Below are 26711 nucleotides of genomic sequence, written 5' to 3' on the forward strand. Positions count from 1 at the left end.
TAATTCCTCTAATAAATGCCTTAAAAGTTTACCATAATAAAAAAGGCGAAGTACCTGGTGTATCATTTGTATCAAAAAAAAGTTTCATTTGTTGTTTTAAATATTGATAGCCATGCAAGTCATTTAAAATATGTGTATTAAACCTCCAAAAAGATATTTTACCCGGCATTCCCTCAAATTTTACTGAAAATGTCAACGGAGAGTGATCTGAGATACTACTAATGTGGTATGTTGGATTGTTTGTATATGGCATTAATTTCATATCCACTAAAAAATAACCAATTCTTGAATAAGTTTTATGTACCGAAGAGTAAAACGAGTATTCCCTTCAAACTGGATTAGCAGATCTCCATATATCTATTACAGGTGCACAACCTTTTATCCGAAAACCTTGGGACCAGACACTATTCGGATTTCGGAATTTTTCGGCTGTCGGAATGGAAGATTTTTAGCGTAGATTAGGTAGATAGCGCGGGCAGCTTGGAAAGTCTGCATCGGCTGCCTCCTCCCTGGAGACAGGGGAATCATTGTAAATCATTGCTTAGTCAGTTAGTTTGGAGGGCTTTTATGTGGTGAAGGGGGGGGGGGGGGGTGAATGGGAAAATTGTAATTCTTAGTCCCCTACCTGGTCAGAGAGGCGGGGAGTGGGCAATGCCTTGCCGGGTCACCGTACCGTAAGCTCCGGAGCGCTGTGGCCGCCGACTCCCAACATCGCGGAGCTGGGGCTGCGGGCGTCCGGCCGCGGACGGCACTGGATTTGGAGCGCCGCGGAGCCAGGGATCGATTTCGCCGGGGTCCGAGCTCCAACTGGCGCCGCCCGCAGCCCCAGCTCCGCGATGTTGGGAGTTGGCGGCCACAGCGATCCGGAGCTTACGGCACGGCGACCCGGAAAGGCATTGCCCGCTCCGCGCCTCTCCGACCAGGTAGGGGACTAAGAATTAAAGTTTGCCCCTTCAACACCCCCACTCCCACCCCCACTCCCACCCCCACCCCCACCACCACGACTGACACACAAAAAAGCCCTCCAAACTAACTGACTAACATTTAAGCAATGATTTACAGATGTTTAAGTGTCTCCACAGTCTCCGGGGAGGCGGCAGCCGCTACAGTAGTACAGATCTAGGTTGACCGTGGGTCGACTCGGGTCAACCAAGTTGACGTTGGCGCCAAACGCGAGCTTTGGTGCGCAGATGACATCCTGGAAAAAATGTCCGGTTTTGACAACTCCCAAAAAAAATTGGGAGTTGTCAAAATTCGGAGCGTAAATATTTATCATAGTTAGTGGGGTTGCATAAATTTCTCCCGAAACTATAATATACTTTCCCTCTTTATCTGATATAGTATTCTTTAATTTAAAAGGAATACCTTTTCGAATAAGAATAGCTGTACCCCTAGATTTAGAAGTAAATGAGGAGTAGTATGTTTGGCCTATCCACTTCGCCTTTAATCTCATTTGTGTTTGTTGCTTCATGTGCGTTTCCTGCAAAAACATTATGTCGCTTTTCAAAGATTTTAGTGGGGCAAAAATGTTACCCCTCTTAATTGGTTCATTGGCACCCCTTATATTCCAACTACAGAATGTAATTCCTCCATTCTTTATTTGTCTATCGTCTTGCATTGTAAATCAAGATAGTATTCCTGGATCATATGGTGCAACCAAATGCCTCAGAATTCTGTGAGATGGGTGGTCATCCCGAGTTATTAGATTTATATTGCATCTCCTTCTTGTAAAGTGCCTTAGAAAAAGAAAGAAAAAATGTCATATACAATTACTTACAAAAAAAAATAAACAAATAAAAATCTTGATTGTGCTTTAAAAAAAAAGTGCTATTAAAGTATCTAAGAAAAGATACCTTAAAGATGAATAGCCATCAATGATGGCAAAACATGTATAGACCTCCGTGATGTTGTTATACATTGAGCTCCTCCCCCTTGGTAGAGCCTCATAAAAGTTACATACCGTTTCATATTTTGTCTTTTCTTATATGAATTTATCAAACCAGCACCAGTGAAAGCCAAAAAAAAAAATCAGGAAAAGACATAAGAAGTAAAAAAACAAATATTAAACACAACATATACACGATTATATAAGTATATATGTCTTACCAATTTATCTAATCTTAATCTAATCTAAACTTTACCATATATATCCACCCAGGATTCTTACATAATATCCCATTCTTTAATTACCATACAAGCAGGTACCAACACCATACAGGCCGGTACCAAAGTGTTAACTACCATACAAGCAGGTACCAAGGAGTTAAACTTTGAGCTTTTCGTTCAAGGTGAAATATGGCCCAGGCTCTCCAAAAACACATTCCAGAGAGATAAGCTTTATAATTGTCTGGAAAGCTCGCCATTTTAACCAGTTCAAAACTCTATCATAAGAATTAAAAAGTTCAATCTTCTTTCTTGTCGACAGCTTCCCCTGATGTTTTCTTAACGATATCCTCTGCATACTTTAAAGCTTTTCCGGGATCCGTAAACGAGCGTTCAATGCTGTTATAAGATACCTTCATTCTTCCGGGAAAAACGACCCCATATCTAATTCCGGGGACATCCTTCAGAGTGTGTCTTGCCGGTGTGAACAATCTCATTCTCCGGACTACCTCGGGTGGGTAATCGCGGAAGATTCGAACATTATCCCCACAGTATGACAGCTTCTTCCCATGGGTAATCTTTCTCAATATAAATTCCACTGAAGAGATATCACGGAATTTCACGATTATCTGTCTTGAATAATTTGTTCCTCTTGCAACATGCCCAACTCGGTGAGCGACGTCTATTCTTGGTTCTTCCGACAGTTCAAAGACATCTTTGAATAAATCAGTAACGAAAGTACATACTTGAGATTCATGTCCCTCTCGTCCTTCTTTTACTCCTAGAATCCTCAGATTTTGTCTTCGAGATCTTGCTTCCAGGTCCAGACATTTATCAGTCATTCTTCCAAGTTTTTCCTCTTCAGTTTTCTGTGATTTTTTTCAAACTCCTTATTTCCGTGACCATCTCTTTTATCTCATTCTCCATCCAGTTTTCCGATATCATCCTTCACACCTTTAAATTTCTTGTTGTAATCATTTTTAATTCTGACACACTCTGAGTTTAGTCTTTTATTAAATTCCTTATATTGCTTCTTCAGTTCTTTTAACTCACTGCAAGTATTATCAATGTTTTGAGAAATTCTTTCCATGCTAGTCTCCATACTCTTATTACTCTCCATATGTCTCCAGACTCTGCTTGCTACTCTCCATATTAGTCTCCATACTCTGCATCTTCTCCAGTGTAATATTGATTGTAGCAGTCATATCAAAACGCATTTGTTTTACCTCCTTCTCCTTCTTGTCTCCTTTTGTCGCCATTTCAAGCAGAGACCCTTGGCTGTAAGATTCTTCTTCTTCTGAACCTTCTTCTGTCATTTGCAGAGTATCCAATACTTTCTCGAGCTGAAGACTAATAGTGTTTTTCTTAGGTGCTCTTGAGCCTTTTTCTTTGCTCATTTAAAACTCCCGTTTTTACCGTTAATCTCCCCAATTTTCACGTCACCTTCTGATGATGTCACCTTTACATGACACCCAGCAGCTCCGGTGAGTTTTTTTTTAAATCGGTGCTGACTTTAAAACGGCTTTTTCTGCAATTTTTGCGGGAGAGAAGCTCAATGCGGTGCCTTAATGCTCCATGGCGCCACCGGAAGTCAAGTTGAGTTTATTGTCATAAGCACAAGTACAGTGAGGTACAGATATAATGAAATCTTGCAGCAATATCGCAGGGACATACACTCCGACAGAGCACAAAAACGTAAATTATATGTAAAATTCTGCAAAACAGTAAAAAGAGAAAATAAAATAATGGGTTATGTGCGTTGGTTCGAGAACCTGAAAGTAATAGGAAAGTAGTTGTTCCTGAACGAGGTGGCGGTGGTGTGTGACTTCAGGCTGACTCATCAGGTGAGTGAGTGTGTGACTCGTATAGATCTCTTCGATAGTGCGGAGATGGAGTCACCTTTTGCAATCTTCTTCGTTCCTGGGCCTTCACGTTGCCGATCCACATCGTTATTACAATCGGTCAATGTGACTTTCAACCATGGCTCCAGCTGTTTACTAAACTGAATATAACGATGTAGTGTAGGAAGGAACTGCAGATGCTGGTTTAAACCGAAGATAAACACAAAATGCTGGAGTAACTCAGCGGGACAGGCAGCATCTCGATAGAGAAGGAATGGGCAACGTCTCAGGTCGAGCCCCTTCTCCAGACTATCCCCAAAATCTAGATTTGTTTGGTCATTATTTGTTTATTTTTAGCTTTCTACACAAACTGTATCCAAGCACAAGCAAGAGGATATTCTGTTCCGCAGTCGGTGTTTTCATAGAAGAAAATATAACGAGACCTGGATGGTCTATTTGCCTGCCTGCTTTAATAGGTAGACGTGCCTTTTGATGGGTGACCACCCATCAATTGTGACAGCCACTCAGAGGTTATTTAAATTTGCAAATTTGAGTCCTAAGCAGGCTTTAGACCTTTAGCAAACATTTTGGAGAAACAAGCAGAGCATGCAAAAAGGTGGCACATCTGATAGAAACCTGTACATAAAAACATCCAGACATCTACAGCCAGACATAAAAACTGTTTTTATCCACGAGTAGTTGCCCTACGCAACAACCAAAAATCTTGTAGCCTCCCTTTGATCTGGTATTTTGTTGGTTCACATGCTTGATCAATGGTGTTTTATCATTAATGTTTTATTATTATTAATGTTTAGTGTTTTCTGAGTCATTCGTAACTGTCACTGTATGTCATGTTGTTACTTGTGGGCAGAGCACCAAGGCAAATTCTTTGTATGTGAATACTTGGCCAATAAACATACTTACTTACCCTACAGTGCCAGAGACCCAGGTTCAATCCTGACCTCAGCTGCTGTCGGTGTGGAGTTTGCATGTTCTCCCAGTGACCAAGTTTCTTCTTTTGATTCCGGTTCTTTTACTTCCCTAGTCTAGGTCAGAAAATCACTGAGTCGAACACTGGAGTCCAAACCCTTTATTCACCTATTCACCATGGGGCTGATTTCGGATCCACTCACACGAGCCCGTAGCAGCCTCGGGCAAACAGAACAGAAGAAAAACACACACCCCAACTGACCGATCATCTTTATACCCCTATACAGGGGGAGGCAACCCCTGTAGACCAATCACAATTTCAGTACATAGAAACAAAGTAGAAACATCTTCAGGAGTCCAGACTTGGTGGCGACAGCTGGGTCACATGGGTCTCCAACACCCTGCAATGTCACCATCAGTGAAGCCAAGTCTCACAGACCTTACATTCCCAAAGAACCCACATTCCTGCATTCCTGCATATTCACATTCCCTCCTTTTATCATTCCATGATAACCTTTCTTAAAGGATTTGCTTGGCATAGGGACTTTTGCTCCCTCCTTTTAACATGCATCATTACATGATCTTTACACAAGCAGGCGGACATGCAACAGTCCATAGTTCAGCAGCAGTCCATGATCATGATCAACAATGATGATTGGTGAGGTTGTGCCAGGAGTCCACGATATCCATCCCCTTCCCGAGTTTACATGGGTGGTGGATTCTCTTAGAAGTCATCACATCAGCATTCTCCACTTTCACGACCAGTATTCCAAAGTAAACGAGCAGCAGCAGTCTCCATGGTAACTCAACTTATCTGTACTGAAAAGAAAAGAAGAGGTTAGCAACTTAGGTTTTAGGCACAACACTGACAATCTTACAATGATGAAGGTGGACCCACGCATTTCTCCCTTCTACCTTCGCAGCAGTTGGGGTTGTGAGAAAGATCCAGATCCTTTCTTATCCAAATTTTGACCATTACATAATCACCAGGTTCAATTTTAGGCGGAGTGGTTAGAGGTGGGAGTTCAATGTATGCTGCTTGTATCCTGGAATGCAAGTTTTTCAATGCCCTGGTTAGTGATAAAACATAGTCATTTCCGTTGTCATGTGGTGAAACTGAACAGCCTTTGAGGTATACTGGTTCCATGGAGTTCTGCGTGGGCAGCCATATACAATCTTTGCTGGGCTCAACCGTGCCTTCCCTGCTGGGGTAGTGTGCATCTGGAACAGATCCACAGGGAGTAGTTTAAACCAACTAGCCCCTGTTTCAGCTCGTAATTTTGTAAGTTTTGGTTTTCAGTGTTTGATGAGCTTGTTCAACGAGTCCAGCAGCCTGTGGCCGATAAACACAATGTAATTGCTGTTGGATACCCGTTTGTATACAAAATGCCTTATTTACCTGTCCCACAAAATGAGGACCATTGTCTGAACCCAGCCGAGTTGGGATCCCATACCTAGGTGTAATCTCTTTCATAAGTACCTTAACAACTGTAGAGGCTTTGTTGTCCGTGGTGGGGTGGGCCTCGATCCATTTACTGAAAACATCAACAAATAACTAATAGATATTTATAACTCTGACATCTTTCCAACTCAATGTAGTCCATCTGGTGGGTCTCAAAGGGACCCATGGGTAAGGGTGTTTTCCCATTTTCACAAGTAACACCCACCCTTCCCGGGATTATATTACTGACAGATCAGACAACGATTACTAATCCCCTGAGCCAGAGTCTGCAGCTTTGGATGCCACCATGTAGCTAGATGAGTATCACCAGTTGCGTTGGCACTACAGTGAGTTGCAAAGTGTATACATTCTATAACCCGCATTGTGAGTTCTTCTGACATACCTATTTTTCCTGCCGGGGTAACTCACAATCCCGACATGCAATCAACCGTACAACCGAATTGCTTCACATTTCTATATCTTGGTCAGGAGTGCCCTCCTGTAATCTAACAGTGTCTTGGATAGTTGGCATTGGCTTTTCCAAAGGAGACTTGCCTTTATCTATGCTTTCAGTCTGCCTCATCATTTTAGGTATATCCACCCTGCGCTCCCGGGACATTTCTTTAGCTTCTTGGTCAGCACGGTGATTTCCTACATCTACTGAAGTTTGGCCCCTTAGTATAGGCAGTACATTTTATATCAGAAATCTGTTTTGGCAACATTAAGGCTTGTAACGGGTCTGATACCAATTTCTGGTGGGATGTCTGTGTTCCATGTCTGAAGTCAAGAAACTCCTATTTTTCCACAACTGACCCAGGTCATGACCACTCCCAAAGCGTATCTAGAGTCAGTGTAAACATTTACTCTTGTCCTTCCCCAAGACGCAGGCTCTTATCAGGGCAAACAGTTCCGCTTTTTGGGCAGAGAATGGTGTTTCGAAGGCAACCACTGCCATACTATTCCCATGCACTTCCATCCACATACAGGGTTAGGTCAGGGTTTGTCATGGGAACATCTGTGAAATCTTCCCTAACAGAGGTATCTTATTTGATCACAAATAGTGCCCTAGTTCCATTTGTTCCACCGGTGGTTCGGCGAGAAAGAATGCTGGATTGATGGTGGTACAATACTTAAACTGCAATTTGGGGTTGTTCAACAGGTATATCTCGTATTTATTCTGGCGAGCCATGGTGAGGTGTTGAGTCTGCAATTGTCCCAGCAAAGCAGCAACTGAGTGAGAACTATACACTGTTATATCTTGTTGTAAAGTCACGTTGGTAGCCAATTGCAAGCTGTTGTAGATCACAGTCAAGATCTGTGTACATCTGGGATGGCCCCGTGCTACCTGATCAAGTTTCGAGGAGTAATAAATAGGTCACCGGTCGATGTTTGTCTCCATGTTTCTGAGTAAGAACTGCAGTGGAGCAATCAGCAAGGATTGTGCAGTACAACAGGAATAGTTGGTCATAGAGTGGCCTTCCCAATGCTGGTGCCTGTAACAGAGACCTTTTAAGATTTTCAAAGGCATCCTGAGCTACTCCAGACAATCGAAACTCGCCCTCCATATTAGTGTATGACGTCAACTTTTTTTAGTGTCCAGAGCAATGTTGGGTATCCACTGTTAACAACAATTCACAACTGTCTCATTTGTTTCGCCTCCTGTGGTGCAGGGAATTCACAGATTGATTCAACTCGGCTGTTCTCCAGGCTCTGCTCTGTTGCCGATAATATCACACCAAGGATTTCCACCTTCTGCTGGGCTACCAGTACTTTTGATTGGGAAACTACATATCCCAGTGATGATAGATGATTCAGTAACTGAATGGTATCTTTGCGGTTGCTTTGTTCATCTAGGCTGGCTACAAGTAAATCATCCACGTACTGAAGTAGGGCGGAGCCACATCGAAAACTTAAGGTTTGCAGCTGTCCCTGGAGACATCTGGAAAACAATGTTGGAGAATTCACATATCCTTGAGGCAATCGAGTCCATGTGTACTATTGTCCAGTGAAGGTGAAGACATAATGACTGTCCTGATGTAGAGGCAGAGAGAAGAAGGTATGCTGTAAATCCAACACAGAAAAGATCTTTGCCTGTTCCGGAACCTGGGCTAAAATGTGGGCTGGATTAGGTATCAATGCGTGAATAGGTTCTACTGTAGCATTAGTGGACCGCAAATCTTTGACCAATCTATACTGCTTCGGTTTTCCTGCCTTGGGGATTGCAAGGATAGGTGTGGAGCAGGAGGAGTGGCATTTCACCAGAATGCCCTGTTCTAGCAGTCCCTGAACTAACTTGTCAATGCTTGGTATCGCCTGCTGCTTCAACGGGTACTGACAGATAGAAGGCAGTATTACATTTTCCTTGAGAGCTACTTGGATGGGATCAATCTGAACACATCCTACATGAGTAGAGTCTTCTGCCCACACCTGTGGGTCCACATACTCTAGTACCTCGCTCCCAAGATGATGGCGTAATCGCATTGTAACCGTCCACTGGTGACTGGTAGAATTGAACAGCACAATCATTGGGTAATTCTTGCTCTCGGTTTGTTTTCGGATTTGCCAGACCGATTGCTTGCTGAACCATCGGTCCTAAGTCTTTTGCATGAGATGGGAAATTCACTTACTTTGTTATATGCGGGGCGACCCCAGAAGCTTGTTTCCACAATTCTGTAGATACTTCAGCATATTCTGCTGTTCCCTGTGGTCCGGTCACTAAAGCCAGTAGGTTTACATCCCATCTAGTTCCTTCACGGGATTTGAAAAAAGTTTTCCAGCTCCCCGATTCTACCACTTCGTCGTATGCTAGGGTAATATGAAGTTGGGGCTCATTTTCCAGGTCTAGGGACCACCATTGGGGTGTCACTGACAAGTAACACTGTCTTTTAGGGGCCCATGGGGTTACAGTTATCCTGTTGTCTCCACATTCCATTTTTACTGGAATGCACATAGTAAGTCCCGAGCTAGCAGATTACAGTCTCGACCCATGGTGATTACAAACTGGTGCTGTAATGTCTCGTTCCGGTATGTTACTTCAATTGGTATTGAGATGGGGCATTGGCGTACTTGCCCTGGAATCCATGCAGTCTCTGGGTTTTGTCAAATCTAGGGAGATTGTGAATGGACTGAATAGGTGACCTGGATTCCCCTGTGTCCATTAAAAAGGTGCATCCTCTTCCCGCAACTTGGAGTGTTAAAACGGGTTCCTTATCAGTATTGCACCCGTTCATCACCAAATTGGCCAGTCAGATTAGTCTGGGAGAAATTCGTATACCTCCCTTGTCCTCGATTTCCTTGCCAACCTCCCCTTTGTTCTTGCTGATTCGGTGTCTTCGCCACGGGCATTCTTTGCACCAATGGCCCTGCTTGCCACAATTAAAGCAAATGTCTGATCCCCCTGGTCTGCTTCCTCCAAACTGCTGCCTTGGGGAACCATAGGGTTGGCTGTAGGTGGGGCATGTGGTCCATTGGGGTAGCATGTATACCCGTGTCCCTGTCTCTCTCCCCATCCCGGCACACAGTACTGAGGTTCCATCTGGTAGTCGCTGGCATCTGGGATGACCCTCCGTCCTTCCTTCTTCATTACATGCCCCATTTTTACTTTAACCTGTTGATTCTCCTGTCTCTTACTATCCTTCCAGTGGTATTTAACTGCATGGGCCATTTGGCTCGGACTATTTTCAGACCAGTCCATATTATTTGTTTTTATTGCCTCGGCAACAGCGGCTGGCAGGCAGTTTATTAAAATAGCACAATACTGGGGTGAATTTGTACCATTTTGTTAATTAGTGTCTCCCAACTGACCTACATATATTTCTGAAAACCTTTTCAAAAATTCCTCTGCCGCTTCTCCTTCCCCGGGTTTAGTATCCAAAACTTTGGAGATATCAATGGGTTTCTGCAGGCTGGAGGTAAGGGCGGGCTAGGATTCTGCCGTGCTCTGGGCAAGCAGGTTAGCTAGCGCAGCATGGGTTGGGGGGTCCCAAGTTAGCTAGAAATCTTGCATGTTTCCCTGGGGTTAGGACGTTGCACCTGGGCCCACAAATCTCTGGAATCTGCATTATAGACTCGTATAGTGGTTCAGAGGAAGTCTACAAATGAGGCAGGTGACTTCTTTTCTATCAGGCATCTGGCTCACTATGGCTACCATCGCATTTGGCTTCCGGCGATGTTACCGGCGCCAACTGCGCTTGCCGGGTTGAACGCTGGATTAGGCATTTCTCTAACCGGGAATTGGCGGTGAACAGATCGTCGCTCAACCACCCTGTCTGGCCTTGACTTGGGCTCAGATAGGATTACCTAGGGGACAAGTCACTCTCAGAATCCTCGTAATAGGTTTTGTTGCAAAGCCGATATTTTTCACAAGACTGGTTCTGCACCATCTGTCTATGTGTTATCATTCTTGGTTTAGGGGTTCCTGAACTTATGGTTCAAGTTGACTCCCTCTAGTTTTACTCCTGGTACGAAATGCAACTGGGGCGTCCAGGTCTCACAGACCTTACATTCCCAAAGCTCCCACATTCCTGCATATACACGCCTCCAGGTGCTCCAATATCCTCCCACATCTTGCGAGTTTGTAGGTCCAGGATAAACAGGAACTCTACCGTTGCGCCACTGTGCCGCCGAGTATTGCTGCTGAGTATTTTCATGACTAAATAAATGTTATGAACGGCAGTGTTTCTGTTTCTGGAGTTGATAGTTATCTTTGATACAGACTGGGATATTATTCTAGGCAATTAAAGCAAATAGTAAAGGCACAGTTGAATCGGAGAATTACAGATAATAAATACTTTAAAAACATTTCCCTTGCCCATTTGTGAAACCATAGTGTTGAAAATGCTTCTGTTGCAAAATGTAAGAATTTTGTGTGAGAGTAAGCCAAATTTAAGGGCATGATTGGAACATTATCTCATTTCCTTTCATTGTAACAGAGGTTGCCTTAAGGGCCTGCCCCACCAGCATGCAATTGCATGCGTCTAGCACGACCAAACGTGGTCGCTTGAGGCGTACGGCCTCGCGGGGCCGGTCCCACTTTGATCGCCGGAGACGTATGGAGTTGTGCGGGGCTGGTCCCGACATTGCGCTGGGGCTCCAAAAATCTTCCACTGTCCGAAAATCCCACGCGACAACGGCCTGTTGGCCTGCAGTCACATTGAGGCCCTACGCAGCGTCTCGACGGGCGTACGCAACGTCTCGTCATCGTACGCAGCGCCTTGACATCGTACGCAGCGCCTTGACAGGGTACGCCTAGCGCGTGGCGTTGCACGATGACGTCACCGCCTGGCATGCCGTTGAGCGATGATGTCACCGCCCGATGCCGTGCGACGTCCAAATTCAGTCGGCCCGCCTCCTGCGCAGCAGATTGGTGACTTTGACGTAAATTACGTCACGCCCGACTTAGCGTGTACTTAGCGCGTACTTCCCGCGAACTTAGCGCGAACTCCGCTTCCGTTTGGTCGCGCTAGATGCATGCAATCGCATGCTGGTGGGACAGGCCCTTTATATTTTCAGCACTGATCTGTTCTACTCGACAGGCTATTACCTTAATTTGTGAAGTCAAGTTGAGTTGATTGCCATGTACACATTAAGCTGGGAAGGATGCAGACAAGATTTATGAGGATGTTGTCAGGACCCGAGGGCCTGAGCCATAGGGAGAGTTGAGCAGGCTAGGACTCTATTCCTTGGAGCTCAGGAGGACGAGGGGTGATCTTACAGAGAGATCATGAGAGGAATACTTAGGGTAAATGCACAGCGTTTTTTATTCAGTTGGGGAATCAAGAACCAGAGGACATAGATTTAAGGTGAGGGGTGGAAAGATTTAATAGGAACCTTAAGGGGAATCTTCTTTTTTACACAGTGTGGAAGTAGGTATATGGAACTAGCTGCCAGAGGAGGTAGGTGAGGAAATTACTATCACAATATTTTAAAAAAACATTTGGACTGGTGCATGGATAGGATAGGTTTGGAGGGATATGGGCTAAACGCAGACAGGTGGTACTAGTTTAGATGGGGCACGTTGGTTGTCATGGGCAAGTTGGGTCAAAGTGTCTGTTTGCATGCTGTATGACTCTCCATATTATGTATTGCCGGAATGTAACTTATGTTTGATTGAAAGCAAAAATCATCAATCAGTCATTGTGGACGATTAAATAAAAATAGTTTAAATTAATATTTTATTTTATGAAATTAAACATCTATACCAACCTTTACTAGCTCATTAAAATCCTTATGGAGAGCTCAGGATACAGTTATGATTACATCCATATCATATTTGGTTACAAAATATTTTTGCAGCCATTCACTTCTTGCAATGGACAAAAGTAGGATTTTTTAAAAACCTAATACACCATGGATTTTGCTTAAATGGGCTCAATTCTTTGTAAGGGAGAAATGACAGGCAATACTGGATAAACTTCCAAATTACCCCCAAAGTGAGTGTGAAATGTAATGAGTGGGCTAATGTCAGTTCATGGTGTTCTGCAACTTGTACAGTGGAGATAGCAACGTCTGAGATGAAGTTGACCTGAGCCAGTCGTGGAAAGCAGAAAACATTTATTGGGACAACAATGAATTTTGAATAATATTCTAGGCAGTTAAAGAAAGCGATGAGAAAGGATTTTCAACAGAGGAGATAAAGATGGATGGAAGGGTGGAAAATATAGTTTAGTTTAGAGATACAGCGCAGAAACAGACCCTTCAGCCCACCAAGTCTGCGCTGACCAATGATCTCTGCACACTAACACTACCCGACACACTAGGGACAATTTACAATTTTACCAAGCCAGTTAGCCTAAAAGCCATACAGGCTTGTGTCTTTGGAGTGTGGGAGGAAACCAGAGCTCCCGGAGAAAACCCACGCAGGTCACGTGGAGAACGTACAAACTCCGTACAGTTCATTGGCTGAGGGCATCCATTTTTGCAGATTTTCCACTTTGGCTGAGAATCAGAATTGTTTAGATTAGAGATACAGCATGTAAACCGATATCAAACGCAGCTGGGTTGTGTCTTTGACCCTGTGCCCTGAGGACCAATATGCTCAAGATTTTCAGTGACGGAGAACTACTCTTGTACTCAAAGCTGCTACAAGAGGCTTTGAGGTCAAGTGTAAAGATGGCCTTTAACAATTCGACTGATGCCTGCTGGGATCACATCAAAAGATCATAAGTAATAGGAATAGAATTAGGCCATTTGGCCTATCGAGTCAACTCTGTCATTCAATCATGGCTGATCTATCTCTCCTTCCTAACCCTATTAACTTGTCTTCTCCCCATAACCTTTGACACCTGTACTAATCAAGAAATGAGATTATTGGATCTGGAAAATCCTGGGGAAAAAAAGCATCTACAGATCATGGAAATCAGAAATGAAAGCAGAAAATGCTGGCAACCGAACGTCAGGTATCATCTCTGGAACTAGAAATAGAGTTAATGTTGAAGGTTCAGGACCCTTCATCAGATCTGTTCAACAACTGCGCTGGAGAAGTTGTGGACATTTTGTAAGGATTTCATGAAGGCTGGAAAATTGCTAATTAGAGGGAACTAGAGGAGTCTGAAAAGAGACTTGAACGAGATGCATTGATGTACTAGAAGCCTAGATAGAACAAATAAGAAGAACCCATTTGCTCACCAAGAGGGGGTGAAAACCAGGGGGTGCAAATTCAAAATATTTGGTAGAAGAATTGGAGGGGAGATGAGTAAAAGCTTTTTATCCGGAGAGATGTAGAACTTGCCAGCTGAAACCCTGGGACAGGCAGAACCCCACATCATATTTAGCCAGCACTAGGAGGTCTGCTGGAAGAGTTGTGAGCTGCTGAGCTATGGACCAATCATATGCTCTATCTCAATCTTTGTGTAGCCTCGCGCCCTCTCCACAACTTACTTTCCATTTTGAATTTGTGTGTTCAGCAAATTTAAGAAGACACGAGGAGAAGAATAATAGTTGCTCCTGTATCGGGTAACAAAGCTGAAGGGCCAGTTGCCCTCACAGTTGTCCATTGGCAAGCGGCCAAGGAAGGTGTTCTGCTCTGAGGACAAGGCATCCACTAACCTGGCCTCATTCATTTTCTTCTTAAGGCATCTGCAGCTCTCTCAACTCCCGCCTGCTCGCCACATTTTCCCAACCACCAAGGATAAACTGCACTAAAACAGACTTTCATGCTACTTTCTCATGTTTCCTTGCAACCAAGACAATCCCAACCACACCTGTTTCCCCGTAATCTATTCCCTCTCACAGAAATCTGGTCTGAAATCTCTGCAGGTTTGTCAAAGCCTCCAAAGACAATTAATGTCGGTGCCAAGGGTCCTTAAGAACACTCTAATTTCAGTAATTTCACCAGTAATTTACTTAAAATCTCACAGGATTCCTTCAAATATCACTGGAAGTAAGCTCTTGAGGTCCTGCCTCTGATTTCTGTGACTGTGTTGAGATTGACGAATAAGATTTCATAGCTAGGAAAAAGGGTTTGACTTTTGAAACGGGTACCATGTGCAAATAGACTGCCTCTAAATAAACAATCCAGTTTGAAATGGCCGTGAGCAGATTTTATGAATAAAACAAATGCAAAGGATCGACTTCGGCTGTTATTTATACGAGCTTTCACGGTCTCGGATATGGCCGAAGCTTTTCAAAAACCAGACTCGCTTGTTTTCAGCAGCAATATAGGAGAGCGATGGCGTATCTTCGAAGAAGAATATGATGTTTGTTTATTTTTAAATATTGGAGTTAAGACTATTTTGCAGTGCTAATGAGTAAATACTTTTGTGAATAAATAAAATTTAGGGAGATACTATAGAATAATATACAAGGTGATGGTGAATCAGTAGCCGATTTATGCCTCCCACAATAAAATGGCAAACCCAGACCATATTGATGTCACTGGGTTAAAGAACGTTTAATATAGAACAGTACAACACAGAAAAAGGCCCTTCAGCGTACAATGTATGTACCGAACATGATGCCAAGATAAACTAATCTCTGCTGCCCACACATAGTGCATATCCATATGCCTATCTAAAATCCACTTTCGCATCTGCCTCCACCACCACCCCTTGCTACTTATATCGGGTACCTACTATGTGCAAAGGAAAAAAATCACTGCACCTCTCTGCTGTGCTCTTTAGCCTTTGATTTCAAATGTTCATAAGTTCTAGGAGCAGAATTATGCCATTTGGCCCATCAGGTCTACTCCACCATTGGCTGATCTATCTTTCCCTCTCAACCCAATTCTCCTGCCTTCTCCCCATAACCCCTGACACTCTTGGTAATCAAGAATCTGTCAAAAAAGTAACGGTGGGGGGGAGAAAGAGATTCTATCTTACCTATACCTATTCTATATACTTCTGCCAGGCCTCCCCTCAGCCTTCGGCTTACCACAGCAAGCAAGCAAGCGGGTACCTCAGATGATTCAAATGAGACCGTCTGCATTGCTGGGGTTAATCAACAAAAAGACCATCAACCTTGTTTTGAATGTTGAATAAAGACTGCACTATTTCTCACGACAAAGAAGTGAAAATTCATTTCGGGAGCCAATTCAGTAGATTTTTGGCATGCAAATCTACAGCTCTCTGTGTTTTGTTTACCCAGTTTGTATGCCTGCCTCTATTGCTCACCATTTTGATTTCCACTATTTTTCATGCCCCACAGCATCTGTCTGCCTCCCAAGTTAGACTCATTGCATCCACCATTGTAGGGCTTTCATGTTTTGCATTCTTGGCAGTGTGATATTCCTAATAGTCACTGTGTTGTGATGGGCTACTTGCCAGAAGTGGTTAGCTGGCAGCTGGGGTTTGTCTTGTGCAGCTGGTTTAATAAGACGATTTCAATTATCTACACATCAGGAAGTTGTGGTGGCTGATGAATTGCTTACCTGCAGCACAGGAAGCTTGATCCAACGGGCTGCGAGGAACAAAGGCTTTTAACAAGTTCAGCAAAGAGCCCACCCTCACAGGCCAGTGGGCTGGGACAGATTAAAGCCCATCATTCACGTTAATTACAGTTTAATGGAACCATTCTCTGTCAGGGATCATTTGAAGTATTTTTGCCGGCACAGCAGTCAGCTAAAGACTGCAGCATGTTGCAAGAATCATTTTTTTCCTACTTTTACTATATATATATGTATGTGTATATGTATGTGTGTGTGTATATATATATATACACATATATATATATATATATATATACACACACACATATACACACACACACACATATATATATATATATAAGAATTATATAATTAAATCTAATAAAACCATTTGAAAATGTAATCATTATTATTATGTTTTTGAAGCGTTTAGCTCTGAATTTTATGTAATCTCTTAATTAAAGTGCAATGTAATAGTTGCTGTAAAGAGCTCAAACTCACATAGACAGTAGACAATAGGTGCAGGAGTAGGCCATTCGGCCCTTCGAGCCAGCACCGCCATTCAATGTGATCATGGCTGATCATCTCCAATCAGTACCCTGTTCCTGCCTTCTCCCCATATCCCCTGACTCCGCTATTTTTAAGAGCCCCATCTAGCTCTCTTTTGAAAGCATCCAGAGAACCCGCCTCCACTGCCCTCTGAGGCAGAGATTTCCACAGACTCACCACTCTCTGTGAGAAAAAGTGTTTCGTCGTCTCCGTTCTAAATGGCTTACCCCTTATTCTTAAACTGTGGCCCCTGGTTCTGGACTCCCCCAACATCGGGAACATGTTTCCTGCCTCTAGCGTGTCCAAACCCTTAACAATCTTATGTTTCAATGAGATATCCTCTCATCCTTCTAAACTCCAGAGTGTACAAGCACAGCTGCTCCACAGGCTGAAAGACAAGCATCTTTATTGTTCAGGTCATAATGTACAAAGCAGGTCATTACACGTTCACACTGCTACAGCTACTGGCAGGCAGTGGGCAAGTTCTTACACTATGAATGTTATAATTAGGCAGAGTTATAATTACTAAGCATTCTAATTGGCTAACATGCAATAGCCAATCTACAGTTGCTTTGAAATGTTCGGGAAAAGTTCAACCAAGAAAACCAATTGTTGTTTCTGGTGAAAGACACAAACTGCTGGTGTAATTTCCGGACATTTCGGGTTGGCATCCTTCTTCATTTCTCAACCGTTTTGAAATATCTTAAGTTCGCAAAAATACCTCTGAGTGAACAATGGGTTCTTCTGCAAAACTGCGTAAATATAGGATGCAGAAACATAGCATGATTTTAAAATGTGAGTTCTTAAAGAACTGGGTAATATTAGTGGGTTAGTTTTGCAATAAATGTTTATTCTTTTGTACACTGCAAACACAGATATTCTAACATATATGGAGAATGCAGTCATCAATGGTAAATGATACTTAGCAACAAATCATACTTTGACATATTTATTCACACTACCGCCAACAAGGATTATGAACTTGGCTGCAAAAAAATCTGGATAATCGTATTGAATAAATCTCTGTAGTTAAAACTAATTGTAATTATCTCTTTATATTTTTCTAATCCTGTTTCCTGACAAATTTCTTGTACTATTTAATAAGTTGCATGATTGTACAAATAAATTGAGACAGTGCCAGTAAGTTGGTAATACTGGTATGTTAGGCATGTGTCTGCTGTCTGCTTATTATTGGGGAGTTGTGGCAGCAATTAATCAAGTGGAATTGATTCAGTTAAAATAGACTTCTTGTCGGCAGGTCCTCTTTCTATCTTCTTGTGCGTAATAACAACATGGAAAAAGTTTTAAATTATTTGTAACCAGCATTTGTTGCTTACAGAAAAGATGTTCTGAACTGCTGACGACTACTGTTGAGAATGCACTTTAATGGTAAGTGAATGCATTTGTGATTTATTCTGGGGCACAGAAACGATGCCTGAGTTTCCATTATGATGGCAGAGCCATCGTACAGTCCACACTGCCCTGCATAATCAGAAAAAGTGGAAAAAATACGCATTCAGCACCTACACCTGAAACAGTTGTCAGGCAATTGGATGAACAGAGATAGACACAAAGTGATGGAGTAGCTCAGCGGGTCTGGAGGCATCCCCAGAGAAAAAGGATCTGTGACCTTTCTTCAGACCCAAAACGTCACCCATCCTTTTTCTCCAGAGATCCTCCTAACTCGCTGGGTTACTCTAACATTTTGTGTGTCTCTGTGAATCTAATTGCCTGATAGTTGTTTCAGATGTAGGCGCTGAATGGTTCTTTTTTGTCTTTTATGATTATGTTGGGCAGTGTGGAATGTACACATGGACCTGTCATCATAAATGGAAACTCAGGCATCATTTCTGTGCCCCAGAATAAGTTACAAGTCCATTCACTCATCATTAAACTGCATTCTCAACAGATTTATAGATTGGGAGACTGGACCTCCAGTGCCGTGTAGAATTGGGCTGCACTAAATACAACCAACATGAGCATAGCCGACTTCAGGCAAACCAGGTCAACATGGGTTGCAAATGGCTGTCCCTAAAAAGTTGGCTGGAAGTACCACTAAATATTTTGTTTTATGCTGCTTATTCTTGCGAATGAAACATAAATAAACCAAAGGAATAGTTAGATCTCAAGCCGGGTGTTGAGCAGCCAGGTTGTTGTCTCTGCGCCAATGTCTGCCAGGCCCTGAGCTCCATTTGGTGGGTGTAGAACGGGCACTCAGAGATGACATGGTTGTCTGTCTGTTGTACTGCTCCGCATTCACAGGCTGGGCTCTGGCGGAGCCCCCATCTCCACATGCTGGCATTTAAACGCCCAACTCCAATACAAAGTCTGTTGAGCTTCACCCTTGCACCTCTGGGGAGGTCAGACCCTGGACAGCTTTTATCTGGTGAAGAGATGTAGCTGTGTAATGGATATGAGGTTGCCTTCCACTCCTGTGACCACTTGGTGGCTATCCAGTGTGCTTTTGTCTCAGTTGGCTGGATGGATGCTAGGAGTTGTTTTCCATGTCGAGCAAAGGGGTGACGGGACTTCAGTCGGGGTGGCCTCTGCTCTCTGTTGATAGCCTGATGGAGGAGGTGATCTAGGTCTCATGGCACGACGAGATAGTGCCAGAGTTGCTGCTTGCCTTCGGATCCCTGCAGGCGAAATGCTTGCAAGTATAGGGAGCTGCTCGACTGGAGTAGTTTGAAGGTACCCAGTGATGGTTCGCAAGATGCTGTTCAGGCTCGTGTCTATCAGGCTAGTATGTCTACTTCTACTCCATACGGGTGTACAGTACTCAGCTGGACCATACACAAGAGATAAGGCAGAGGTGCGAAGAGTGATGGGCTGGCTTCCCAACATGTTCCTGCCAGGCATCGGATGAGGCCGCTACATGCCATGATCTGGTCGCGGAGACCAGCCAGGTGTTGACGGAATGCTTATTAGACTGCTTAGTAGGGAGGTGGTTGTCATGAAGAATATTCAGTAACATTTTCAAACATGGCCTTTTGTCAATGGCATTAAGTTTTATAAAATGAGGTCAATTGGAATTCATTGTAGCCAATCTACTCTGACTACAAAAAGTGGAAAACAAGCACTCGCACCATCATTTGAATCTTTAAATGTTGCCCAACTGAACGTAGTGGGTAGAAATCATCACTTTACCTCAAGAGAGACTGATTTTATAAATGTATCTCCTTGTAATTCTTATGTTCAAGATTTAGAAAAAAGTAATCTCTAAAATTCATGGTAGGTAGAAAAACTACAACCTAGTTTTAGACAATAGACAATAGGTGCAGGAGTAGGCCATTTGGCCCTTCGAGCCAGCACTGCCATTCAATGTGATCATGGCTGATCATCCCCAATCTGTACCCCGTTCCTGCCTTCTCCCCATATCCCCAGACTCCGCTACTTTTAAGAGCCCTATCTATCTCTCTCTTGAAAGCATCCAGAGAACCTGCGGCAGAGAATTCCACAGACTCGCCACTCTCTGTGAGAAAAAGTGTTACCTCGTCTCCGTTTTAAATGGCTTACTCCTTATTCTTAAACTGTGGCCCCTTGTTCTGGACTCCCCCCCAACATCAGGAACATGTTTCATGCCTCTAGCGTGTCCAAGCCCTTAACAATTTTAACAAAGTTTTCAAGCCAACCTTTGCCTTATCCATACAATAGTCAGTTGAATTTGTTCAATTATATAAATAACAAAAGAATATATTTATATTTTCAGGTACAAGGAGATTGAAGAGGCTTCTTTATTTATATATTCTTATGAATGAATCGAAAGATGTTGCAGCAAGGGAAGGTGTTTCATCTTGTGTTGGTAAGTGTGGAAGTTACATTTTGTTTGGGTGGGATTGGCGTTTAACTGGTATATATGGAATGACGGTTTTGCAGTCCTGACATTGAGGAATAGTAAGGTGGGGAGTTCTAGATCCCAGTTTTAGAGATACAAATCAGAAACAGGCCCTTCGGCCCACCGAGTCCGAGCTGACCAATGATCCCCACACACTAACACTATCCTGCACTCACTAAGGACAATTTACAATTATACCAAGCCAATTATCCTACAAACCTGTATGTCTTTGGAGCGTGCGAGGATACCAGAGAAACCCCCCGCAGGTCATGGGGAGAAAGTAGAGACTGTACAGATAAGCCTCCACAGTCAGGATCGAACACGGGACTCTGGCGCTGTAAGGCAACAACTCTACTACTGCGCCACCGTGCCACCAATTATTTGACACATAGTCTGATCACTTTGCTTGTTCAAGGAAGGATATTTCCTGTTGGTCACAGTGTCGAGAACTTGAAATTGTGGCATCAGTGTATGACATTTGCTGTTTAGGCCGGATGTCAGAGAAATGTCTTCACCCAGAGGCTGACGAACCTGTGGTAATCTCTACCCCAGTATAACAGCACATAAGTATAATCAAGATGGTGATAGACATATCTCAATGCTAGAAGGATCAAGAGATATGTAAAGGTAGTTTCAGGGTACTGAAGTGAATGATCTGCCATAATCGTGGAGCAGGTTTAATGGCCTATTCTTGCTCCTTTTTTCCATATTTGCACACAATCTGGAGCCTAGCTGAAATCTTGAAAAACAGGAGACCTGATAGTCAATATTTTTTCCCTGCCAATGACGTTAGGATAAAGTATCTCCCACAAAAAAGTACAGCAAAAGAACCTCCTCTCAGTAATATTACCAGGCAGCATGGACAAGGTGGGCCAAAGAGCCTGCTTCCGTGGTGTACAGTTCTATGATTCTAATTGACAATGGAAATGTTTAGGAAGAGAATAACAAAAGTACTTTTGTTGTAATCTTATTGTCTAATCATGTTGTCTAAGCATTACATCTGTGAAGCATACATTTGCCATCATCATTATTAAGAGGTGCAGTGTTCATGAAATAGAAACATAGAAAATAGGTGCAGGAGTAGGCCATTCGGCCCTTCGAGCCTGCACCGCCATTCAATATGATCATGGCTGATCATCCAACTCAGGTATCCTGTACCTGCCTTCTCTCCATACCCCCTGATCCCTTTAGCCACAATGGCCACATCTAACTTCCTCTTAAATATAGCCAATGAACTGGCCTCAACTACCTTCTGTGGCAGAGAATTCCACAGATTCACCACTCTGTGTGAAAAATGTTAATCTCATCTCGGTCCTAAATGACTTCCCCTTAGCCTTAAACTGTGACCCCTTGTTCCTGACTTCCCAAACATCGGGAACAATCTTCCTGCATCTAGCCTGTCCAACCCCTTAAGAATTTTGTACATGAAACAAAGTACGCATTAATGTTGCATCTAACACGATTTCAGTAAGAATTGTGGCTCCCATAATATCCATGCACAGCACTGCAATAATAGATTTTAAAACAGCAAGGAAAGGAAAATGTCTATTTATATACATTTTCAGCCAGTTACCTTTGCAGTGTGGTCATTGCTATCCTGTAGGCAAAAATTATGAATGTGTATAAAAGATATGACGAACTTCATGACAAAATTAAATGCTGGGATAACAAGTTTGGAAAAGCTCAAAATCCTTTCCATTTCTGCTCTACCCACCCATGTTATCTGTGCCTACTGTAACTCGCAGATCAGCATCAAGAGGTATCAAATGAGAATCCATCTGGATCTCTGCAAGCACTCCCACTGTCATTTGGCAATTTTCCACACTTTATTGAGCTGAAACTGTTTGATATTTTACCAATGTGTTATAACAAAACAATATTTTTTAATAAACACCAACCAAAAAAAAAAATCCCAAAATTGAAACAGATGGTACAGATAAGAATAAATAATTATTGCAATTCCATAACTTTATTTTGATGGCAGTAATTTAGAAAGGGTGACTGTGGTTTCCCTATATAGCAGACCACCCATGAAATACAACTGAATTTGGCAAATCGTCTTCATAAAAGGAAGATATTTGCAGAGTTTGCAGATCTGTAAGATGTTATTTGATCTGATATTTCATGAGAATGTTTTCCTCAGATAAAGGCACCATAATTTCAAGATAAAACTAGTGTTGCAATGAGTAATGCCATGTCTCATGGTCATAATAAACTTGTAGCATGCAATTATTAAGTAGCATAGTTTCCATCGTTGTATAATTTGTTATGCAACCCCCTTTAAAACAAAACTCTAATAATATCTCAAATGGGTGGCGCTCAAGACGTTATGCACCCGATATTAGAAGAGAAACTACAACATGCAAGCATAAGGTGTTGTATTTTGGGAGGTTGAATAAAAGGAGAAGGTGTATAGTGGATGGCAAGACCTCAATAGCATTGATGTGCAGAGGGATCTTGGGGTCCAGGTTCATAGCTCGCTGAAAATGGCCACACAAGTAGATAGTGATAAAGGCACATGATATGCTCGTCATTATCTGTATCGCTAGTCTAAATCTGCTGCTGGAATTAGTTCATGCTTGTGAAGGGGAATTTCCTAAAGCCTATCTTTTTATGGAAATAAATGCTTATAAATGTTTAAAATTTTGTTTCTGGAACATTTAGCACTCTATTAATTCTTGAATCAAATCCTTGAATATTAGGTATTCTTCACCCCTTCCATTGCTGCTGATTACTCCTCCCAGTGTGGAGAAAATGATTATTTTAATCAGACTCTTGGTGCTTGCCACGCCTGTCCCCAGTGTGGGTCGGGTGAAGAACCTATCTCGGTAAGTTGCATTTCAAAAAAATGTCTTTATGACCACATTCTTAAATCTCATTGACAGACTTCCATTCTAAACTGGGCCATAAACATTTGACTTGGAAATTGCAAGATTAATTAACCATGGTACAGAGCCATACAAAGTAGAGTCTATTATGTTGGTACATCACCTGATTTATTTTTCTCCTTGTATTGCCATCCTTAGGTTATCTGATTTGTACTGTCATCAAGCCAAGATAATTATGATGTCTCACAAGCTTAGCATCTTAGCTAAATTGGACTAAGTATGCAAAAAGAAACATGACACTCTACATTTTGCAGTTCCCACTCTGGCACCTCTGAATAAAATTCAGGGTCAGAATTACACTTTCAAATGATGATCTCCTGGACTACGTAGAATTCTAAATTTAACACAACAGCCCCTGTGATTTTATAATTCATGGCATAATATTGAACAGTAGCCTTTACTCAGCACATGGTGCCACTATTAATTGAGAATTTCTGACTCTTTCGACACTTCACATTGTTTTGTACTTTTTACCTTTTAAGTTACTGCAAGAGGCAAGAAGTCTTAAATTTGACAAAAGTCTAAGTACTTTTAACATAATCATTAGATAAGAAGAAAAGAATAGACCGTGCTTTTTCTTTTCGTTTCATTTCGGGACCCACATCCCATATCTACCTGTATTTATCACATATTGTGTAAAAATATTATATAAATCGTGCCTGAAACCCGTCAAGAAAAAAACCTGCACATTTTTTAAATTTGGAAAAACCTCAAATTTTCCGAGTAGTAATTGTCAAAATCAAAGCACGTTTGACATTGGTCAATTGGCATCCGACTCAATCACACGCTTTGTTTCAGGCTAGCTAGGTAGAGAGCACACTGGGATCATGGCGGAGAGGAAGGTTAGTACAAGAGGTTTTAACTGTCAAAACAATAATACAAACAACCTCACATGACTATCTACACCACAATAAACCATGACAGTATGATTGATGATTACTGTGAACTTTCATCTAGTTGTCATCTAGTTTTTGCAAGAGAGTGAACTGCAGATTACTGTGCACGCATACGTTTGAAAGAGTTCAACTTTGAGGAAGACTCTGGATAAGAATACTTTGAATACCCAACGGTACTAAACAATGTTCTCCAAAAAGGAGACCGGTCGGTCCAAGACATGATTATTATTGTGAGATTGTAGTGTTTTCTTTCGTACATCGCCTGTACTGATATAACAAATAAAAATGCAATGTTTCTGTTTGTAAACTAGCCATTCATGACATACCCACCTATGAAATCTAAACCAAAAGATTAGGAAAATAAATGATTATATACAGTCTACTTTTGCTGTTTAGTGTGTCCAAGTTTGAATTGATATAAACCCGGGAGAGAGGAATACAACGCATCTCATCGATTACCGTAGGGATGAGAAATGTCGGCCTGTTCATTTAAGTTACAGCGTGGTTGGATCGATTTTAATCAACAACGGTCCCGGCAATGCAGTCTACTTTTGCTGTTTAGTGTGTCCAAGTTTGAATTGATATAAACCCGGGAGAGAGGAATACAACGCATCTCATCGATTACCGTAGGGATGAGAAATGTCGGCCTGTTCATTTAAGTTACAGCGTGGTTGGATCGATTTTAATCAACAGGTTCCCGGCAATGCTTGCTGTACAGAGAGGGGATACGCCTCACCATGACCCCAAAATGTACCACGGGTCGTGCTTCATTCTCCGAGTTGGGTTGGGAGACAGCCCGAGGTCAGGCGGTGATTGAGGTCATGAAGACTTAATGAACAGTGTACTTACTCATCCAGATCAAGTCCAGCGATTCTGGACACTGGTTCGTGCAAAGTGCCTAAAACAAAGTTACTTTCCACTGGTAGACGCACGATGCTGGAGTAGCTCAGCAGGACAGGCAGCATCTCTGGAGAAAAGGAATAGGTGACATTTGGGGTCGAGTCCCTTCTTCAGACTGAGAGACACAGACATCTTTAGTTTCTCTCTCCTCTCTCAAACTGAAGAAGGATCTGGAGCCGAAACGTCACCTGAGTTACTCCAGCAAGTGTGTCTACCAGAGGAAAGTAACTGGCAGTCAGTGGGGTTCAGTAAACTGGGGAACGCACAGGATCTTCCCTCCCCCATTAATTAGGCGGATTCAGGAGCCGGTGAAACCCGGGACCTCTGCGGCAGTCTCACTCACCGTACACCTCCAGTCGGAGTCTTGCCTGAGTTTCACCTCCTGAACCTGTTCCAAAAGTCGCCTCATATTCACCAGAGTCCTCTCCCCGTAGATCACGGATTAAAAGACTGAAATTCCCGCGGTGAAGAATTACCCGTCCCGTGTAATTGGCGAAATAGTATTCAATGTTCCCATTCGAGTCTCGGCGCTACCAAAGCTCCCCATAGAGTAATATATAGCTACCTATTATTGAGCACAAGAGGGCGCTGTTACCTTTTTCTAATTAGCTTAATGAATTAGTGTGCAACTTTTTGCACTGACAAGTTATGAATTCCTTCTCAGTGATATTTTATCCAAATCTCTGCCAAATTTCAAGTAGATACCAGACATGGGTCACGAAAATTAAATTCTAGACACATTTTCGATGTTCGACCCACGGCCTACAAATGAAGAAAACTAAGATGAAAATATTCATGATAAAGGTGCACCTTATTGAATCTCCTGCACAATTTACAGCCCAAGGAAATGAGATTCCATGCTTATAACAACTATCTTTTGGATCCGGAAAAGTTAATTAACAGTCATTAACAGACCTTTGAACCTGGGTTGGGAGAGGTTGGGCAGGCTAGGATGTTTTTCACTGGTTCGCAGGAGACTAAGGAGTAATCTTGTATGGGTGTATTCAGATTCAAACTTTATTGTCATTGTGCAGTGTACAGTACAGAGACAACGAAATGCAGTCTCTGCTATAAGATCATGAGATGAATAGATAAGATAGATAGATCCTTTATTGTCATTCAGACCTTTCGGTCTGAACGAAATTATGTTGCCTGCAGTCATACACAGAATCAATAATAACAAAACATACAATAAACACAAATTAAACATCCACCACAGTGAGTTCACCAAGCACATCCTCACTGTGATGGAGGCAAAGTCTTAGTCTCCGTCTCTTCCCTCCTTGTTCTCCCTCTGGTAAGGTAAATCAATAGGCTCTTTTAGCCAGAGTAGGGGAGTCACGAACCAGAGGACAGAAGTTTGAGGTGAGATGGAAAAGATTTAATAGGAACCTGAGAGGCAACGTTTTCAAATGTTGGATGGTGAGTAAATGGAACGAGCTACAAGAGATGGTTGAGGAAGGTAC

The 26711-nt window shown here is 42.5% G+C and overlaps 1 protein-coding gene across 3 annotated transcripts in view; it reads left to right on the plus strand.

The window, feature by feature from the left end:
- edar (ectodysplasin A receptor) overlaps positions 1 to 26711 on the plus strand; it is an 85444-nt gene that overhangs the window by 21710 nt on the left and 37023 nt on the right. For all 3 annotated transcript variants that reach the window (XM_055637090.1, XM_055637089.1, XM_055637087.1), the window contains 2 exons: positions 20436 to 20528; positions 23264 to 23389. In XM_055637090.1, coding sequence (XP_055493065.1) covers positions 20481 to 20528; positions 23264 to 23389 — 174 coding nt within the window. In that variant the 5' untranslated portion in view covers positions 20436 to 20480. The remainder of the gene's footprint in view (positions 1 to 20435; positions 20529 to 23263; positions 23390 to 26711) is intronic.

Source organism: Leucoraja erinacea, chromosome 6 (genome assembly GCF_028641065.1).
Source record: "Leucoraja erinacea ecotype New England chromosome 6, Leri_hhj_1, whole genome shotgun sequence".
NCBI classification, from domain to species: domain Eukaryota; kingdom Metazoa; phylum Chordata; class Chondrichthyes; order Rajiformes; family Rajidae; genus Leucoraja; species Leucoraja erinaceus.